The 19,685-nt window shown below is 45.3% G+C and overlaps 1 protein-coding gene across 1 annotated transcript in view; it reads right to left on the bottom strand.

The window, feature by feature from the left end:
- LIN7C (lin-7 cell polarity scaffold C) overlaps window positions 1–19,685 on the bottom strand; it is a 42,108-nt gene that overhangs the window by 9,966 nt on the left and 12,457 nt on the right. Inside the window, exons 2-4 of the mRNA XM_089654958.1 lie at window positions 9,924–10,042; window positions 9,162–9,233; window positions 4,176–4,385 (exon numbers count right to left, since the gene is read on the bottom strand). Of these exons, the coding sequence (XP_089511084.1) occupies window positions 4,176–4,385; window positions 9,162–9,233; window positions 9,924–10,042 (401 nt within the window). The remainder of the gene's footprint in view (window positions 1–4,175; window positions 4,386–9,161; window positions 9,234–9,923; window positions 10,043–19,685) is intronic.

Genomic DNA, 19,685 nt, shown 5'->3' with positions numbered 1-19,685 from the left:
GTGGATCCTTGTGGGCTGCTTCAGCCCCTGGCCTATTATATGTCTGCAGGCAAAAGATTATGCAATTTTCTTTTCTTCCACCATGGGTGAAAGAAAGAATGACGGAACAGAACGAAACGGGAAAGAGAGAAAGAAAGAGAGAGAGAGGGAAAGAGGGGGAAGGAAGGGGGGGGGGAGTGAGGAGAAATAGGGAAAAAGGAAAAGGGGGAAAGGAAAAAGGGAGAAAGAGACAGAGAGAAAGAGAGAGATAAAGGGAGAGAGGGGGGGGGGAGAGAGGGGGGAGAGAGGGGGAGAGAGAAAGGGAAAGAGAGAGAAAGGGAAAGACAGAGAGGGGGGGGGGGGGGAGAAAGGGAGGGGGAAGGGAAAGAGAGAAAAGGAAAGAGAGAGAGAAAGGGAAAGAGAGAGAAAGGGAAAGAGAGAGAAAGGGAAAGAGAGAGAAAAAGAAAGAGAGAGAGAGGGGGTGAGAGAAAGGGAGAGAGAGGGGTGAGAGAAAGGGAGAGAGAGGGGTGAGAGAAAGGGAGAGAGAGGAGGGAGAGAAAGGGAGAGAGAGGAGGGAGAGAAAGGGAGATAGAGGGGGGGAGAGAGAGAGAGAGGGGAGGGGGAGAGAGAGGGGGGAGGGGGAGAGAAAGAGAGGGGGGAGGGGGAGAGAAAGAGAGGGGAGGAGGGGAGAGAAAGAGAGGGGAGGGGGGAGAGAGAGGGAGAGAGAGGGGTGACGGGAGGGAGAGAAAGAAATTGAAAGAGAGAGAGAGAGAAAGGGAAAGAGGGGGTGGGGGGGTAAGAGAGAGAGAGGGAGGGAGAAAGGGAAAGAGAGGGGGGGGGTAAGAGAGAGAGCGAGAAAGGGAGAGAGAGGGGGAGAGAGAGAGAGGGAGAGAGGGGGGGAGCGTAAGAGAGGGAGAGAGGGGGAGGGGGAAAGGGAAAGAGAGAGAGAGGGGGGGAAGAGAGAGAGAGAGGGGGGAGGGAAAGAGAGAGAGAGGGGGGAGGGAAAGAGAGAGAACGGGAACGAGAGGGAAAGGGAGAGGGAAAGGGAGAGGGAAAGGGAGAGAGAAAGGGAAAGGGAGAGAGAAAGGAAAAGGGAGAAAGAGAAGCTTGATTCCCTCATCAATAGAGTCAGTGTTGATGGGGGAATCCCTTCCGCAGGCTATTGTGTCCTGCCACCGGGGGAGCCTTCCCTGACGGCAGAACACAATGATTAATGTTGCAGGCAATAGCAGCAATTGTTCAAGAAAAACCCAACAGGCTGGTTGTACACAAGGCAATCAATAAACACCCAGTGCACAATCAGGGTGCCCATACATGGAACGAAATTTAGACAGTTCACCCGATCCGGCTTTAGACAGGCCTCTCTAGATCTTAGAGAGTTCTCTCTGCCATAAGATGCCTTCGTTCCTGTCCATCTGAGAGTTTCTGCCTTTGTGTGTTTCAGCACCTCCTTCTGCATTCTGATAATAAAACAAATAAAACTAATTAGCGAAAGAGGGAACTCCTCATTACGGTCACACTAGGTGTGCATACCCTAGAACACAAGCGCATATCACTCCCCACTAGAAGCCCCCAGAAATATAAAACACTCTCAGCGAGCTTGGTAGGTAACCAATGGTGCAGGTTTTTAAACCTGTTCTGATCACCATTATTCCTGAACTGCGAGAGCGCTTGGCCATCCTTCCCCTCTGAATAGTCATAAACATGAATGTTCAGCCAAGCAGTGATGTTTCTACAGAAGATAGCAATGCCTGAGCGTGGAACAATCATGTCTATTTGGCTCCTTAAGACATTCAGAAAGCTTATTTATCAGCCTGCAAAAGAACTGTTTGTGCTGGCAACAGCAAGCAGCCAGTTTAGGACATAGAAAATAGATTAAAGCTAAACTCCTGACAAACAGATAAATTCATATGAGGTCCATGCTTTACCTGCCAAATGATTTCTATTTCTATCCATTTCTGAGATTTACAATGCTCTGCCAAACAGCAGAAACTGCCTGTAAACTTGGCCTTGCCCTGCTGCTGCTAGCTAATACAACTAGGTCTTGTCCCTCACCCATGCCTGTGACCAGATAGTGATGGAGAAGCATCAGACTGGCAAGATTATTTCTATCTCTGCACTCTCCTCCTATCAGCATGCTACCTGTCAGCACATGAGCACTGCAGCACAACTGACTGGCTCCTTTTGCTGCTTCACCTTCCCCAAATCTGAGCTCTACATATGAGGATGTGATACAGAGGAGAGTAATAGCCTTTTGGCCCTGTGTGGGTCAGTGTGGGGAGGTGAGCAGGCACTGCTACCATTTGAGGATTTGTGCACTAGAAGTGAAGATCACGTTTCACTTGCATGGACTTTTTTTATTTTTGATTATTCACAGATGGTGTTTCTATATTTGTGTGATTCACAGTTATATGATAATATAATTTGACTGAACATTATATATGCACATGGTATTGTTGTCATCACCATTTCACTTTAAGATTGTGCAATTCGCACTGATGTATATATGTCAGGGTGGATAAAAATCAATGATTTTTTTAAAATAATCAAAAAAATCGGATTTTTTTTTATTTAAATCGGATTTTATTTATTTAAATCGGATTTTTTTAAATAAAATGCTTTTTGAGGAAAATATATTACCATCCAAAGGTTATTCCATCATGAAATAAAGATTAGTTTTTTAATTATGTAGAATAACGCTGTATATGTTTAATATTTTTGGTAAATAAATTCCATGAATCCATTCACAATGTCATGCTCTTCCAGAGGTTTTTGTAAGATTATTGGGCAGTTTCTCTGCCTACAAGATATTATCACAGATGTTTGGTTTACTTTTGCAGTTCTTAAAACTGAATTTGACTCAGCGGAGATCACATGCCTCTTCACAGCAAAAATGTTATAACATGAACAGAGTTAAGAAAAAGACCTTCATCCTAACTTCTACAAACCTATGAATACAGAATCAACCCCTTCAGTGCTATGTTTCAAGACGTTCAGTGAATAGAATAGAAACAATATTTTTCTGATTGTTTGGAGTGGAATAGATCTGCACAAGAAGAAAGTGAAACGAAGTGTGAGGAGGAAGGGGCTGACAGTCTAAGTTTCTTAAAATATATATATTTTGTTTAGCCAAATTAGTTAAACATGGATGTTTGTTTAAGCAAATAACATATGCTGGAATGTTATTGTTTCAGTTGAATAAATCTATTTAAATTGTTATTATTAAGGTAATGATTATTTTTCTCCTTCCTAAGTATAACAGAAAAGTTGTCCAAATATGAATGATTAACCTATTAAACTGGGGATAAAAAAACTAACATGAAAAGTTGTTCATCCAAAAAACTTCATCTACTTGCATATTAAAGTTATACCAGCAAGAATTAGTCTATGTAGAAAACTAGGATTTAAATCAAGCCTTACTGACTAGTGATTTAAATCGTAAATCCACCCTGATATATGTATATGAGCTTTTTCTCACAGAGCACTAGTAGTTATAATAGGCACTTCAGTATTTATTTATTGGTAACAAATATACAGCGCTTCACTAATTTATGTTAAAGCATTAAAGGATAAGTTCAACAAAAAATAATAAAAGCACATTTATTGCAGATAAAAAAAAAAATGTGTGTATTTTCTATTTTTGGAGCCTGGAAAGCATTGCACCAGCTATCAGCAGATTGCATGTGCCATGCAGGTTTCCTGCAGACCTGTCAGTGTAATCTGTCTGCTCATTACACTGACAGGAAGACTCAATGAACTACCACAGAGCTCAACAGCACCGAGGTTGTTCATTAGGAACTACAAGCCAATATCCGAAAATGTTGTCAAGACATTCAGCTCTGTGAATGGATGACGCAGCCGGGTGGGCGTCAGGGGGAGAAGATCACCCCCTACCCCCCCCCCCCAGCTTCCACAATGGGGGATTGAGGGGGGGTTTGAGGGAGGTGCAGGGGCTGGTACAATTGTAACATGTTACACCCTGAATATGGGTTTAACATGTTACAAAACTTATCCTTTAACGTTTATGCCAATATTGTTCTGAAGAATCATTTTTTGGGAGTGAGATCCTCGGACACCCCATTCCATAACCATGTCCATGTTATAACTGGTTGCTAAAGACCAATGAAACAACTCTGCAGACAATAAAAAGAGGCCCACTGGACCCCTAAGCGTTAAGGAAAAGAGTATCTTCTTACCACCCCATTCACGGAGAGAAGCTGGTCCCCGCGCTTCAGTGAGCCTTGTCTGTCTGCAATTCCACCAGGGATAATGCGGGAAATATAAATGGGAGAGTTTTGCTCCTTTCCTCCCATTATGTTGAATCCAAGACCTTCTTCTGTTTTGGGGAGTTCAACAACCCTGGGGTGCGAATGGCCCTCGCTTGCGGCAAACGCAGCTACAGTAGCCTAGGAGATAAAAGGGTAATTTTACTTACAGCTCAAAAAATAAAAATCACTTCACTCCTGAGCAGAATTCAGCAAAGGATGGCATGGAGGGGTAAACTGCAGGTTAAGCGTACACTATATTGTCAGAAGTATTAGGACCCCCCTCCAAATCATTGGATTCAAGTGTTCCAATCACCTCTATGGCCATAGGTGTATAACATCAAGCACCTAGGCATGCAGATTGCTTCTACAAACATTTGTGAAAGAATGGGTCGCTCTCAGGAGCTCAGTGAATCCAAGCGTGGTACCGTGATAGGTTGCTACCTGTGTAATAAGTCCATCTGTGAAATTCCCTTGCTACTAAATCAGGGCTCAAAATTTCAAGTTGTGAGCTACTAGCCAGGCCTTAAGAGTTGCTCGCCACCAGTTGCCCCACCCAACCCCTACCCTGGCCTGCCCCTAAACATGCCCTCGTAAATTATCTCATGAAATGACACGGTTAAATGTTACCCACATTACATCAGGGTCCCCAGAGTCCCCCCCACATTACATCAGGGTCCCCAAAGTTACCCCACATTACATCAGGGCCTCCAATATCCCCCTAAGCACTACACCATACCTTAGATCATGCACCGCATACAACTGTAATTTCTCACTCACCAAACCATAACTCTACCAAACATATCCTACCTTCTATCCAACCCAGCAATACCTCATATGCTCCATCCTCGAACACCCATAATAACCACATCATCCTGAACCTGACCAAACCACCCATACACGTATGCTTAAACACACACATACAGACATGTACACACTCACACACAGAAACAAGTACACACACATGTACTATCTCTTCAGGGAAGCCTATCCTGCCCTCAGCTACTAATGGAATCTTCTACTCTTCCAACCAGTCCATCCCCCACAGTTACTACCTTTTGTACCACTAGCCCCTCCCTCCTAGATTGTAAGCTCCAAGGAGCAGGGCCCTCCTATCCCTCTTGTATTGAACTGTATTGTTGCTGTATTGTCTCCCGTTATATTGTAAAGCGCTGAGCAAACTGTTGGTGCTATATAAATCCTGTATAATAATAATGTACATACACACAAACGTATACACACACAGACATATGTACATACACGTGCACACAGATACTCACACACACAGATACATGTACATACACACATACTTACACAGCCCTATAAAAATTGCAGTACAGTACTTCGTTACCTTCACTCACAGAGCTGGGTACTGCACTCTAGGGGGAGGCAGAGAGCACAGCACATACTCCATCCTTTGCTTTCACTTTCCTCAACTACTAAGCAGTCTGACGGCTCCCAGTGTGAGTGACGGAGCCAGCCCTGAGTTCCGAGCCTGCTCAGTGAGATGGCCCTGGGGGACACACTCACCCCTCTCATTTCCATTTGCCAATGTGAGGAGGCGAGTGTAAAGTTCAAGGCCTGTACTAAATATTCAACAGTCAACTGTTAGTGGCATTATAACAAAGTGGATGCAACTGGGAACAACAGCAACTCAGCCATGAAGGGTTAGGCTACGTAACATGACAGAGCGGGGTCAGCACATGCTGAAGCACACAGTGTGCAGAAGTCGCCACCTGTCTGCAGAGTCAATAGCTAAAGACCTCCAAAATTCATGTGGCCTTCAGATAAGCACAACAACAGTGCATAGAGAGCTTCATGGAATGGGTTTCCATGGCCGAGCAGCTGCATCCAAGCCTTAGATCATCAAGTGCAATGCAAAGTGTCAGATGCAGTAGTGTAAAGCACGCCACCACTGTTCTCTAGAGTGACGAATCACGCTTCTCTGTCTGGCAATCAGATGTACATGTCTGGTTTGGCAGTTGCCAGGAGAGAAGTACTTGCCTGCATTGTGCCAAGTGTAGTTTGGTGGAAGGGGGATTATTGTGTGGGGTTGTTTTTCAGGGGTTGGGCTTGGTCCTTTAGTTTAGGGAACTCTTAAGGGGTCAGCATAACAAGACATTTTGGACAATTTCATGCTCCCAACTTTGTAGGAACAGTTTGGGGATGGCCCCTTCCTGTTCCAACATAACTTCGCACCAGTGCACAAAGCAAGGTCCATAAAGACATGGATGAGCGAATTTGGGGTGGAGGAACTTGAATGGCCTGCACAGAGTCCTGACCTCAACCTGATAGAACACCTTTGGGATGAATTAGAGCGGAGACTGTGAGCCAGGCATTCTCATCTGACATCAGTGCCTGACGTCACAAATACACTTCTGGAAGAATGGTCAAACATTCCCATAGACACACTACTAAACCTTGTGGACAGCCTTCCCAGAAGAGTTGAAGCTGTTATAGCTGCAAAGGGTGGGCCAACTCAATATTGAACCCTACGGACTAAGACTGGGATGCCATTAAAGCTCATGTGCGTGTAAAGGCAGGCCGACCAATACTTTTGGCAACATTGTGTATATGGTGCTTTTCAATATATAACTGTATGCTACTACTGCCATCTAGTGGACAGATGGTATTATTATTTTTTTCTACTCCCTAAAAGTTGAGTTCTAGTTGTCAAAAAATAGAATTCAGCAACTACAAAAACTGCAGCTGCTGAGTTTTAAAAAACAGCCACTTACCTGTCCATGGTCCAGCGGTGTCCTCCCCGCAGCCTGTTTCACCAGCCATCTGGTGTTCCAGGTGCCGGCACCTTCAGTGTGGACACCTGGGTGTGACAGCTTGCGCCTTCACAGCCAGGTACCCACTGAGCATGCGCGAATAGCGCTGAGCTTCCTGAATGGTCCCGTAGTCTTCTGGGACCGGTCACGTGTCCCAGAAGACTATGGGGAGGGAGGAAGAGAGGACAACTTCTGTTTAGGATCGCCTAGGCGATCTCAGTGGAAGTGGGAACTGTCAAATTAGGGTACCCGCTCCCCAAGGGTGCCAATCCTTAATGGGGAGCGGGGGACCAGTCTTTAAAGCGGAACTTCCCCTTTTGGGTGGCGCTCCTCTAACCAAAAAGTGTGAAATGTCCCATGTATGATTAGCCTGGTCCCCTGAACTGAACATTCAATACAATGAGCTGTTGCCCATGCTTCATTTATGTCAGAACATAGGTGGTTCTAGAATACTGCAGCTATTCAAAAATACCATCACTACTTCACATTTCCTTCATGCCCACCACTCTAGTTGGCTCCTAAGAATAAAGAGAAATATCCAATACTGAAAACAAGGGGAGCATTTTACCCACTTGACAGTGCTAGTACTTGGTGATTGGCTGCTCCAGCACCCAGGATTGTCACATGGGGGCAAGGATAGGATTCTTAGCCCTGTGTAAGCTCCACGTCCCAGCTTGAAGTCTTCACATGCCTAGATGTAGTTATTCCCAGAAGTTGAATTGAGCAGTGAGGGAGCAATGAGACGGTTAGTATAAGCTGCTGGTAGGGCTACCATGCAGGGTAAAGTGACAGACCCCTTAGACTCACCTTTTCAGCATTCCCACTATACTCCTTTCTCCTTTGCAGCCACTCCAATACCTGCCAGGTCCAGGAAATGGTGTAGTGGAGCAGGCGACCTCTTTTCCTCCTTGCCAGATCAAATAGACAATCACTAAGCCTGAGCACTGTCACTTTATCTGGGGAATAATGCATATATTTGCCAGCACACCATGCATCATCAAATGTCATCCAAAGTTTTTAATGCACAAAGATCACATCACAGAGGACCAAGAGCAATGTTTCGGAGCTGTAAGAAACCTCTTCATCAAGCATGTGTGTCTCAGACCTAAAGAAGGGGTCCTGTGGGGCTCAGAAATGGTGCACTTGGTCCTTTGTGATGTGATCTGTCTGCAATAGAAGGTGTGTTGGTGAATATATGCACTGATCCGTGATGAGCCTAGAGTCCAGCTGGTAATTGTTGTAGCACCTGCTACTGACAAGTAATTGTCTGTAAAATGCAATGCAATATGGCAACCTGGAGGCCTTTTGTACACAGATGGTGAACAGAACGACCCCCCAGAAATGTAATTTCCTGTTTGTGTGATTGGCTCACTGATTTTCTCAGAAGGCTGCACTAAGATAAAGTAAGATTTCTGGTATACCCTGCAAGAAAAAAATTCATTTTTGGTGAGATATTCCCAAAGGGAAATCACATCTAAAGGAATGCAGACCCTGCCGCTTTCCTCATTAGAGCCCTGAAAGAGCACCAGCTGATTAATAATTATAAAATCGCTTCCATTCACATTCATTCTGCATATTGACAAAGACAAACAAACCGCTCTTTCAGAACAAAGGGTAGGAATCTTCAAAAAAAATTTGGTAAAAGCTCTAATGTACATCAGAGGGATTTTTTTTTTTTATCGACAAAAGTGGAATTACTCTTTTAATAACCCACATATGCTCCTAAACTTTGTTTATGTTTTTTAATGTTTACATATGTATCTGTAATTGTTTTTAATTATGAATTTGTAGTATAATTATATATATGTAATTCAAGACAATAAAACAATAATAAAAAAAGGTAATTCTATAAAAAGCATTATAAACAATGTATTCATTTTTGGTCATTTTGTTCTTGGAGGAATGCTGTCATTCAACAAAGCCCATCTACTGTATGCTGCCTTTCCATCCAAAGAAAACCTGTCATTCAGTTCTAGCAGACTAATCAGCCATCAGGATCACAGGATGCCCTTGCACCTACATATAAAGTAGCAGCACAAGGTCGGTGAAAAGGATCTGCAATAACATATAAGTCATCTAAACAGAAACAGATTTGGGTAGAGGAGAATTGTCATGTGAAAAAACGAATGATGGACCTTACCTTTGCTGTTGCGTTGGCTCTCACCTCTGGGCTACTGTTGATATCCACAGTCTCATATACATGTTCATAGACCTTAAACAATTAGGACAATATTATCAACTGTGCTTTCTTCCCAAAACTCTTCATACAAACACTAAATATATATATATATATTTTTTTTTACAATTTCTAAAGGTAACCTGTCAGGTTTCTAAGAGAGTAATTCTACGGCCAGTCCATACTCACTGCGGCCCCCAGTCATCCAGGAGTATAGACTGAGCCAAAGGAATGAATAGGGCCAATGATGAGCATAAGCACTTGGACATGAACGGGAGTTTTTGCAGCAAAGGCTTTGGACTGGAGGGCCAGGCCCGCATAGTGGAGATGTCAGGAGCAGAGATGAAAGTATTTTACTACACAGCATCCACTGAGGGGTGGGGGCAAACATTACCCTTTAAAGTGTCTCTAAAGGCAAAACTTTTTTCATTTTGGATAGAGTAAGGGAGGGTTATAATCCCTGTCAGGTTTTTTTTTTGCCATTTCTTTTATGATGTGCGTTTGACATTATTGTCATCTGTGAGTATAATACTTATTGTTTTTATCAATAAAAGGTTTTCAGGTCATGCACCAGGCCTGTGCGCCCTCTGTTTGTTTTTCTTTGCAACCATTTCACGTCTGACTGCCTGTTTGGGGTATTATAGTAAACAGTTCAGCAATGCTCTTTGCACTGCTGGATAAGTCTTCATATGTACGTCTTTAACAGTGAAGACTCAGTATGCTCACCTCTCTGACAGCATTACAGAAATCACTCTGCAGGACTCTCTGCAATGCATGAAGCTTGTGTGGGGGAACCTCACCACTTCTCTGGAGCTTCTCCAGCAGCTCAATAGCCCTTGAGATATCTGAAAAGAAAATAGCTTATGTTAGACTTTAAATGCAAAATAGTGATTTTTGCAGCGTGAACGTTTCATGATGACTGTACCTCATCTGTAGCTGTCTTAAAGGATAAGTTCACCTTTGGTATCCTATTACATGTTGTACCCTAAATACGGGTGTAACATGCTACCAGAGAGCACCTGTATGCTCCCCTCCAATTCCCATCTCCTCTCTATACCCACTGTCAAAATTTAAATAGAGCGCGGAAATGCGGGGCTCCACCCACAAGGCCACATCATTCATTCACAGTGCGAGGTGAATGAATGAACTACAACTACCATCTCAGTAGACAACCTGTAGTTCCCAATGAACGTCAAGGGCGATGGTGAGCACTCTTGTAGTTCACTGATTTTCCTGCTACAGTAACTGTCTGCCCGTATGGGAAGGTATGGCCAGACAGGTATACGGCGATGTGGGAGGTACGACCAGACAGGTATACGGCGATGTGGGAGGTACGACCAGACAGGTATACGGCGATGTGGGAGGTACGACCAGACAGGTATACTAAGATACGGGAGGTACGACCAGACAGGTATACTAAGATACGGGAGGTACGACCAGACAGGTATACTAAGATACGGGAGGTACGACCAGACAGGTATACTAAGATACGGGAGGTACGACCAGACAGGTATACTAAGATACGGGAGGTACGACCAGACAGGTATACTAAGATACGGGAGGTACGACCAGACAGGTATACTAAGATACGGGAGGTACGACCAGACAGGTATACTAAGATACGGGAGGTACGACCAGACAGGTATACTAAGATACGGGAGGTACGACCAGACAGGTATACTAAGATACGGGAGGTACGGCCAGACAGGTATACTAAGATACGGGAGGTACGGCCAGACAGGTATACTAAGATACGGGAGGTACGACCAGACAGGTATACTAAGATACGGGAGGTACGACCAGACAGGTATACTAAGATACGGGAGGTACGGCCAGACAGGTATACTAAGATACGGGAGGTACGGCCAGACAGGTATACTGAGATACGGGAGGTACGACCAGACAGGTATACTGAGATACGGGAGGTACGACCAGACAGGTATACTGAGATACGGGAGGTACGACCAGACAGGTATACTGAGATACGGGAGGTACGACCAGACAGGTATACTGAGATACGGGAGGTACGACCAGACAGGTATACTGAGATACGGGAGGTACGACCAGACAGGTATACCAAGAAATGGGAGGTACGGCCAGACAGGTATACAGTGATACGGGAGGTACGGCCAGACAGGTATACAGAGATACGGGAGGTACGGCCAGACAGGTATACCAAGATATGGGAGGTACGGCCAGACAGGTATACCAAGATATGGGAGGTGCGGCCAGACAGGTATACCAAGATATGGGAGGTACGGCCAGACAGGTATACCAAGATATGGGAGGTACGGCCAGACAGGTAAAAAAACACAATGTATATGGTGCTGAGAAGTAACAAGCAACACCATAACATATGGATACAACATTAGTAAAAAGACCATAAAATGTCAGCTGGCATGGCTGCAGCTATGGGAACAGCTTGCATGTTCACCCTAAAAACAGGTGGAACATGTAACATGTTCCCAAAGGTGAACTTATCCTTTAAAGCTGAACTCTAGGCAAACAGCTGGATACACAGATGAAATACTGATAGGGAAGCTCTTCCCTACTCTACCTGAACTCAGGACTCCCAAGACTCCTCTGTCACACAGTAGAACCAGAAGGATGACACCACTTTTTCAGTTGAATCGATTGTAAAGCTTTATTTTGTTTTTAATTAAAATAACAAACATGTTAAAAAAAAAAAAAAACTTACCTGCTCTCTGCAAGGGTTTTAGTCTTCTCAGGTCCCCTGCTGGTGCTCCTGTCCCCTCTACCCCTGCTGAGTACCCCCACAGCAAGCCACTTGCTGAATGTCCATAAGACATGCAGAGCCCGGCTCGGCCCTGCTCCATTCTCACTGGCTGCTGCTGTTTCTCAGCCAATGACAAGAGAGAGACCCAGGAGAGCCAAAGCTCTTGTGCACAGTACTGGGTCATAATCAGACTTAGGTAAGTATTGGGGGGGGGGGAGCTGCACACTGAAAGTAGAATGCATAAAAAGGTAAAAACCTTCAGCCTCTACAACCACTTTAAAAATGAACCAAACTGGAAAAACAAATTTGCTACTAGGCAGAGTTTTCTGGTAGCAGACACTTTTTAATCCTCTTCTACCGAAAATATTGCTTTACCTGTCAGCAGGCATCTGTAAGGATGTGCAAGAAACCAAAATAACAATGGAAAATCCACACACTTGACAGACTTTCAAGGTACCCAGGTAGACATACAGTATGTTTAAAAAAAAATATCACATCTTATTGAGAGGCGGTTCACACTGATGCGAATTCTATGCGGATCAGATGTGATCCAAAACGCATAGATTAGGCTGTTCTCATATATGTGGTGTGAATTTGATCCGGTCCAAAAAAAGGGTCCTGTGCAAGTTTAGTGCAGGTGTGGTGCAAATTTCATCTCCTGCTATGCCCAGTAGTGGGGCACTATTCCTCCCACTGACAACAATGGGGCACTATTCCTCCCACTGACAACAATGGGGCACTATTCCTCCCACTGACAACAATGGGGCACTATTCCTCCCACTGACAACAATGGGGCACCACTCCTCCCACTGACATCAGCAATGGGGCACCACTCCTCCCACTGACATCAGCAATGGGGCACCACTCCTCCCACTGACATCAGCAATGGGGCACCACTCCTCCCACTGACATCAGCAATGGGGCACCACTCCTCCCACTGACATCAGCAATGGGGCACCACTCCTCCCACTGACATCAGCAATGGGGCACCACTCCTCCCACTGACATCAGCAATGGGGCACCACTCCTCCCACTGACATCAGCAATGGGGCACCACTCCTCCCACTGACATCAGCAATGGGGCACCACTCCTCCCACTGACATCAGCAATGGGGCACCACTCCTCCCACTGACATCAGCAATGGGGCACCACTCCTCCCACTGACATCAGCAATGGGGCACCACTCCTCCCACTGACATCAGCAATGGGGCACCACTCCTCCCACTGACATCAGCAATGGGGCACCACTCCTCCCACTGACATCAGCAATGGGGCACCACTCCTCCCACTGACATCAGCAATGGGGCACCACTCCTCCCACTGACATCAGCAATGGGGCACCACTCCTCCCACTGACATCAGCAATGGGGCACCACTCCTCCCACTGACATCAGCAATGGGGCACCACTCCTCCCACTGACATCAGCAATGGGGCACCACTCCTCCCACTGACATCAGCAATGGGGCACCACTCCTCCCACTGACATCAGCAATGGGGCACCACTCCTCCCACTGACATCAGCAATGGGGCACCACTCCTCCCACTGACATCAGCAATGGGGCACCACTCCTCCCACTGACATCAGCAATGGGGCACCACTCCTCCCACTGACATCAGCAATGGGGCACCACTCCTCCCACTGACATCAGCAATGGGGCACCACTCCTCCCACTGACATCAGCAATGGGGCACCACTCCTCCCACTGACATCAGCAATGGGGCACCACTCCTCCCACTGACATCAGCAATGGGGCACCACTCCTCCCACTGACATCAGCAATGGGGCACCACTCCTCCCACTGACATCAGCAATGGGGCACCACTCCTCCCACTGACATCAGCAATGGGGCACCACTCCTCCCACTGACATCAGCAATGGGGCACCACTCCTCCCACTGACATCAGCAATGGGGCACCACTCCTCCCACTGACATCAGCAATGGGGCACCACTCCTCCCACTGACATCAGCAATGGGGCACCACTCCTCCCACTGACATCAGCAATGGGGCACCACTCCTCCCACTGACATCAGCAATGGGACACTATTGTTCCCACTGACATCAGCAATGGGACACTATTGTTCCCACTGACATCAGCAATGGGACACTATTGTTCCCTCTGACATCAGCAATGGGACACTATTGTTCCCACTGACATCAGCAATGGGACACTATTGTTCCCACTGACATCAGCAATGGGACACTATTGTTCCCACTGACATCAGCAATGGGACACTATTGTTCCCACTGACATCAGCAATGGGACACTATTGTTCCCACTGACATCAGCAATGGGACACTATTGTTCCCACTGACATCAGCAATGGGACACTATTGTTCCCACTGACATCAGCAATGGGACACTATTGTTCCCACTGACATCAGCAATGGGACACTATTGTTCCCTCTGACATCAGCAATGGGACACTATTGTTCCCACTGACATCAGCAATGGGACACTACTGTTCCCACTGACATCAGCAATGGGACACTACTGTTCCCACTGACATCAGCAATGGGACACTAATGTTCCCACTGACACCAGCAATGGGACACTATTGTTCCCACTGACATCAGCAATGGGACACTATTGTTCCCACTGACATCAGCAATGGGACACTATTGTTCCCACTGACATCAGCAATGGGACACTATTGTTCCCACTGACATCAGCAATGGGACACTATTGTTCCCACTGACATCAGCAATGGGGCACTATTGTTCCCACTGACATCAACAATGGGGCACTATTCCTCCAACTGACAACAATGGGGCACTATTCCTCCCTCTAACACCAAAGATGTGGCAATGTTTACTCCCACTGACACCAGGACATTTTCAACTCCTTGTGGCCACAGTCCGGCCCCTCTAACATTTGAAGAACAGTACACTGGCCCTTCATATAGAAAGTTTGTAGACCCCTGCCTTAGAAGAAACAACTGGAAAAGAAAAAAAAAAAGAAAAAAGCAAAATACATAAAGCAGACAGGAGAACTGCAAGGTGCAATATACATAACCGGAGCCCGCGGGGAAGGTATAGCGGCCACTGGTCTTATAAAACAGGAAATCAGGGTGAGGGAGAAGGCAATCGTTGAATATCTGATGTGATCATTGAACAGACTACAGAATAAGTGATTGTAAAAGATCTCATTCACAATAGTGGTTTATTATTTCTGCCTGTAGTTCTGGATAGGAATATTGTTTAAATAAAAGACAATGCTTTCTATGATTCTGGAAATCTTATATAATTAGTGCAAACAAAGCACGCACAATTCCAGGAACAAACAATTGTTATCTTCTGTCATTAAAAAAAAAAACCTGACATCTGAGGCAAGATGATATGATAAGGGATTATATTAGGAGGAAATTCTGTGTTTGGTCCCCACAGTTTGTTCCTGTGTAAGATGATAGCCGATGATAGTCATCAAGTTTGTCTATTTGTTCCTGACCAGATGTTAGTCAACTCAAACACATACTGAAAAGCCTGTACTAAAATCTATCTAAGGCACTTGTTAGAAAAGCACAACTCCAGCCCCCCCAAAAAAAATTAAATGGTCCAATGAAATAAAAAATGACAAAACCAGTTTTTGCTGCAATTTTGACATTCAATCCAGACAGATGTCCTCAGTCTGATGGCCAGCATCATTCAACACACTTCCTTGGAGTTCAGGTAGTCCTGGAACTGCTCCAGCCTCTGACTGGACAGTGAAAAGAGAAGCAGTACTGTGACAAGCTCATCTCATCTCTGCTTTCTTCTCCTATCAACACGCTTCACATAAGCACATGCAATGTCTGGCTCCATGTGCTGCTTCTTCCTCTCACACTCCAGCCCTGCTGTACAGGGAATGCAACCAAAATCAGGTACTTCCACATTTCAAAGAGGAACTTCATCCTTACCTTGAAAATTACAGCAAAAGGCATCTTTAGAAATGTTTAGTAATGGCAATTTACAAGCAGATACCTATAGATATAAGCTTTTTATTCTTCACATACCTTACTTTTCTCCCCATTCTTCCCACAGTGGACATTTTCACTAACTTGATTCCATCTTTATTTGCTTCTCAGAAATCTGCCTAGAACTCCAGGTCTCCCTCCCAGAACAACTGACATTTCACATCAGCTGAGGGGAAAGGCACTAGTGATGTAGCCTTCACAGGGTACATTTGTGAGGAGAAGAGGTGGCGCACACACCTAGTGCATTATCCAAAGTTTATTGTAGGAATGAAATAATAAAAACATACTCACAGACGAAGCATGTATCTAAAAAGCATAGAAAAATGACAATGGCCACAACGGCGGGAAAGGTGTTCTCACTGTCAGTGCGGTCAAATGGCCTCAGGGCATCAACAGCGAGGCTCTTTCTTTCCATACATCATACATCAGTATCAGAGGTTGGTCATCAGCTCTGAGGAAAGGGATTCGTCCCTGAAACGCGTCAGCCATTTGACCGCACTGACAGTGAGAACACCTTGCCCACCGTTGTGGCCATTGTCATTTTTCTATGCTTTTTAGATACATGCTTCGTCTGTGAGTATGTTTTTATTATTTCATTCCTACAATAAACCTTGGATAATGCACTAGGTGTGTGCGCCACCTGTTTTCTCTCTATCCAGTGGCTGATTTCCCCGTCTGAGGAGGGCTGCACCCCTGCAACATTTCCTTTGGTTGTCGCTGTCCTGGTACCCTTGGCTTCCCTTTTGGCTGTGCATATCCTGAGGCGCTGGAGAGTACATACGATATCCGGTACATTTGTGAGGGCCTGGTTACATGATAAGTGCCTCACTAAACCAGGAAGTGGAACAACAGCAAACAATTGCCTGCCTAATGAAGAGTTCCATGAGGATTCTGCAAATAGCTACTGTACCCTGTAAATAATGAGTCAAGCATTCAGCATGGTGAATAAGTGGTTAGCACGATCGCCCTGCAGCTTTGAGTCCTGGCCATTGGATTGTGTGCACCTCCAGATGACAGAGACAAACGTAATGGCTTTCATGTACTATTTATCCTCATGTACGCAAATGTTTATAGGCATTTCCCACACCTAAGGAGCTATAGCCAGTGCACACAGCTTGTCATACAAGTGAATGGCTGTATGAAGCCATAGTCGTGCGAGGCTGATGCTTCTGTGCACTGACGTTTACCCATGCATGTGTATAATGTATTTTCCAAGCGTGGAAAAGTGGCAAAAATTTATGTTAGGCAACATCTGGGTGCGTGAGGTCTTAAGGTCGGAACTATATAAACATTGGAAATGGAAGAAGGAGAATGGTGTTGGCAGATGCTGGTCACCTTACCGGAAACCAACAGTAAGTACCCAGTTCACCCTAGACCACAGTGCGGGAAACCCCCAGGACCAATCACAGGGCGCAGCGCGGCTCACACATGCGCGGTGGGCATCTGGCTGTGAAGCCGCAAGGAGTCACAGCTGGCTGCCCACAGTTAAGATGTTAAGACCGGACCTGAAGACAGGACAAAGAGCCGGGTCAGGTGAGGACATCGCTGGATCCTGGGACAGGTAAGTACAGTGAAGGAAATAAGTATTTGATCCCCTGCTGATTTTGAATGTTTGCCCACTCACAAAGAAATGATCAGTCTAAAAATTGAAATGTAGTTCTGAGAGACAGAATAGCAACAAAAAATTTAAAAGAAATGCACGTCAAACAAATTATTATTATTATACAGGATTTATATAGCGCCAACAGTTTGCGCAGCGCTTTACAAATTATGCAGTGATATGCATGTTCATGAGGGAAATAAGTATTTGATCCCCTTCACAAAACATGACTTAGTACTTGGTGGCAAATCCCTTGTTGGCAATCACAGATGTCAGACGTTTCCTGTAGTTGGCCACCAGGTTTGCACACATCTCAGGAGGGATTTTGGCCCACTCCTCTTGGCAGATCCTCTCCAAGTCATTAAGGTTTGGTGGCTGACGTTTGGTAACTCGAACTTTCAGCTCCCTCCACAGATTTTCAATCGGATTAAGGTCTGGAGACTGGCTAGGCCACTCCAGGACCTTAATGTGCTTCTTCTTGAGCCACTCCTTTGTTGCCTTGGCCGTGTGTTTTGGGTCATTGTCATGCTGGAACACCAATCCACGACCCATTTTCAATGCCCTGGCTGAGGGAAGAAGGTTCTCACCCAAGATTTGACGGTACATTGCCCCGCCCATCTTCCCTTTGATGCGGTGCAGTTGTCCTGTCCCCTTAGCAGAAAAACACCACCAAAGCAGAATGTTTCCACCACCATGTTTGACAGTTGGGATGGTGGTCTTGGGGTCATAGGCAGCATTCCTCCTCCTCCAAACACGGCAAGTGGAGTTGATGCCAAAGAGCTTGATTTTGGTCTCATCTGACCACGACACTTTCAACCAGTCCTCCTCTGCATCATTCAGATGTTCAGCAGCAAACTTCAGACGGGCCTGGACATGTGCTTTCTTGAGCAGTGGGACCTTGCGGGCACTGCAGGATTTCAATCCTTGTCGGCGTAGTGTGTTACCAATTGTTTTCTTGGTGAATGTGGTCCCAGCTGTCTGGAGATCATTGACTAGATCCTTACGTGTGGTTCTGGGATGATTCCTCACTGTTCTCATGATCATTGACACTCCACGAGGTGAGATCTTGAATGGTGCACCAGACCTAGGGAGACTGACAGTTGTTTTGTGTGTTTCTTCCATTTGCGGTTGATTGCACCAACTGTTGTCACCTTCTCATCAAGCTGCTTGGCGATAGTTTGGTAGCCCAGTCCAGCCTTGGGTAGGTCTACAATCTTGTCCCTGACATCCTTGGAAAGCTCTTTGGTCTTTGCCATGGTGGAGAGTTTGGAATCTGATTGTTTGATTGCTCCTGTGGACAGGTGTCTTTTATACAAGTAACAAAATGAGATTAGCAGCACTCCCTTTAAGAGACTGCTTCTAATCTCAGCTTGTTACCTGTATGAAAGACACCTGGTAGCCAGAAATCCTGCTGAATGATAGGGGATCAAATACTTATTTCCCTCATGAACATGCAAATCAGTGCATAATTTGTTAGACATGCATTTATTTTGATTTTTTTGTTGCTATTCTGTCGCAGTGTTATAATACACCTACCATTCGATTTTTAGACTGATCACTTCTTTGTGAGTGGGCAAACATTCAAAATCAGCAGGGGATCAAATACTTATTTCCTTCACTGTATGTGTTTTTTTTAAAAACCAGCAGCTACAGTATTTGTAGTTGCTAACTTTTAAATGTTTGTTTACAGGGTGAAATTCTGCTTTAACGACACCCCAAACACAGGATGCAAGCACAGTGCATTTGCCTGCACTGGATTACATGGTAAAAAACAACCATGAGATCTGTTTGCAGTGCATTTCTAAAATTGGCGCATGCACTATTTTGGTGCGATTCAAAATGAATGGGCTCAAATTGCACTGCACTGAATTGCATGTGAATTGCACAGAAATGTGGTGCACATTTCTGTGTAATTCATATGCAATTCATATTGTCAACCTGGGCTAGGAGAATTTGTAAGTGGTCAGCAGGCAGTTATATGCCGCAGTTCACAGATGTGGAATTACTGCCCAACGAGACCTGTCAACTGTCATCAAGGTGTGCCAAGGCCCCAATCATTTGCATTTTACTGGATGGCAGTAAAATGGTTAGGATTACTTCCTCCAATCCCATACGTGAACTGACCTTGGGCTGGAGGGAGAGTCTGCACACACAATCCACTGATGGAATTTGCAATGCTTTGCAGGCTCCAATGCA

The sequence above is a fragment of the Staurois parvus genome, unplaced genomic scaffold (assembly GCF_062004578.1).
Source record: "Staurois parvus isolate SC_StPar_1 unplaced genomic scaffold, SC_StPar_1.0 ptg000818l, whole genome shotgun sequence".
Lineage (NCBI taxonomy): Eukaryota > Metazoa > Chordata > Amphibia > Anura > Ranidae > Staurois > Staurois parvus.
The sequence above is the reverse complement of the archived record's forward strand: the minus strand, read 5'-3'. Positions and strand labels throughout refer to the sequence as shown.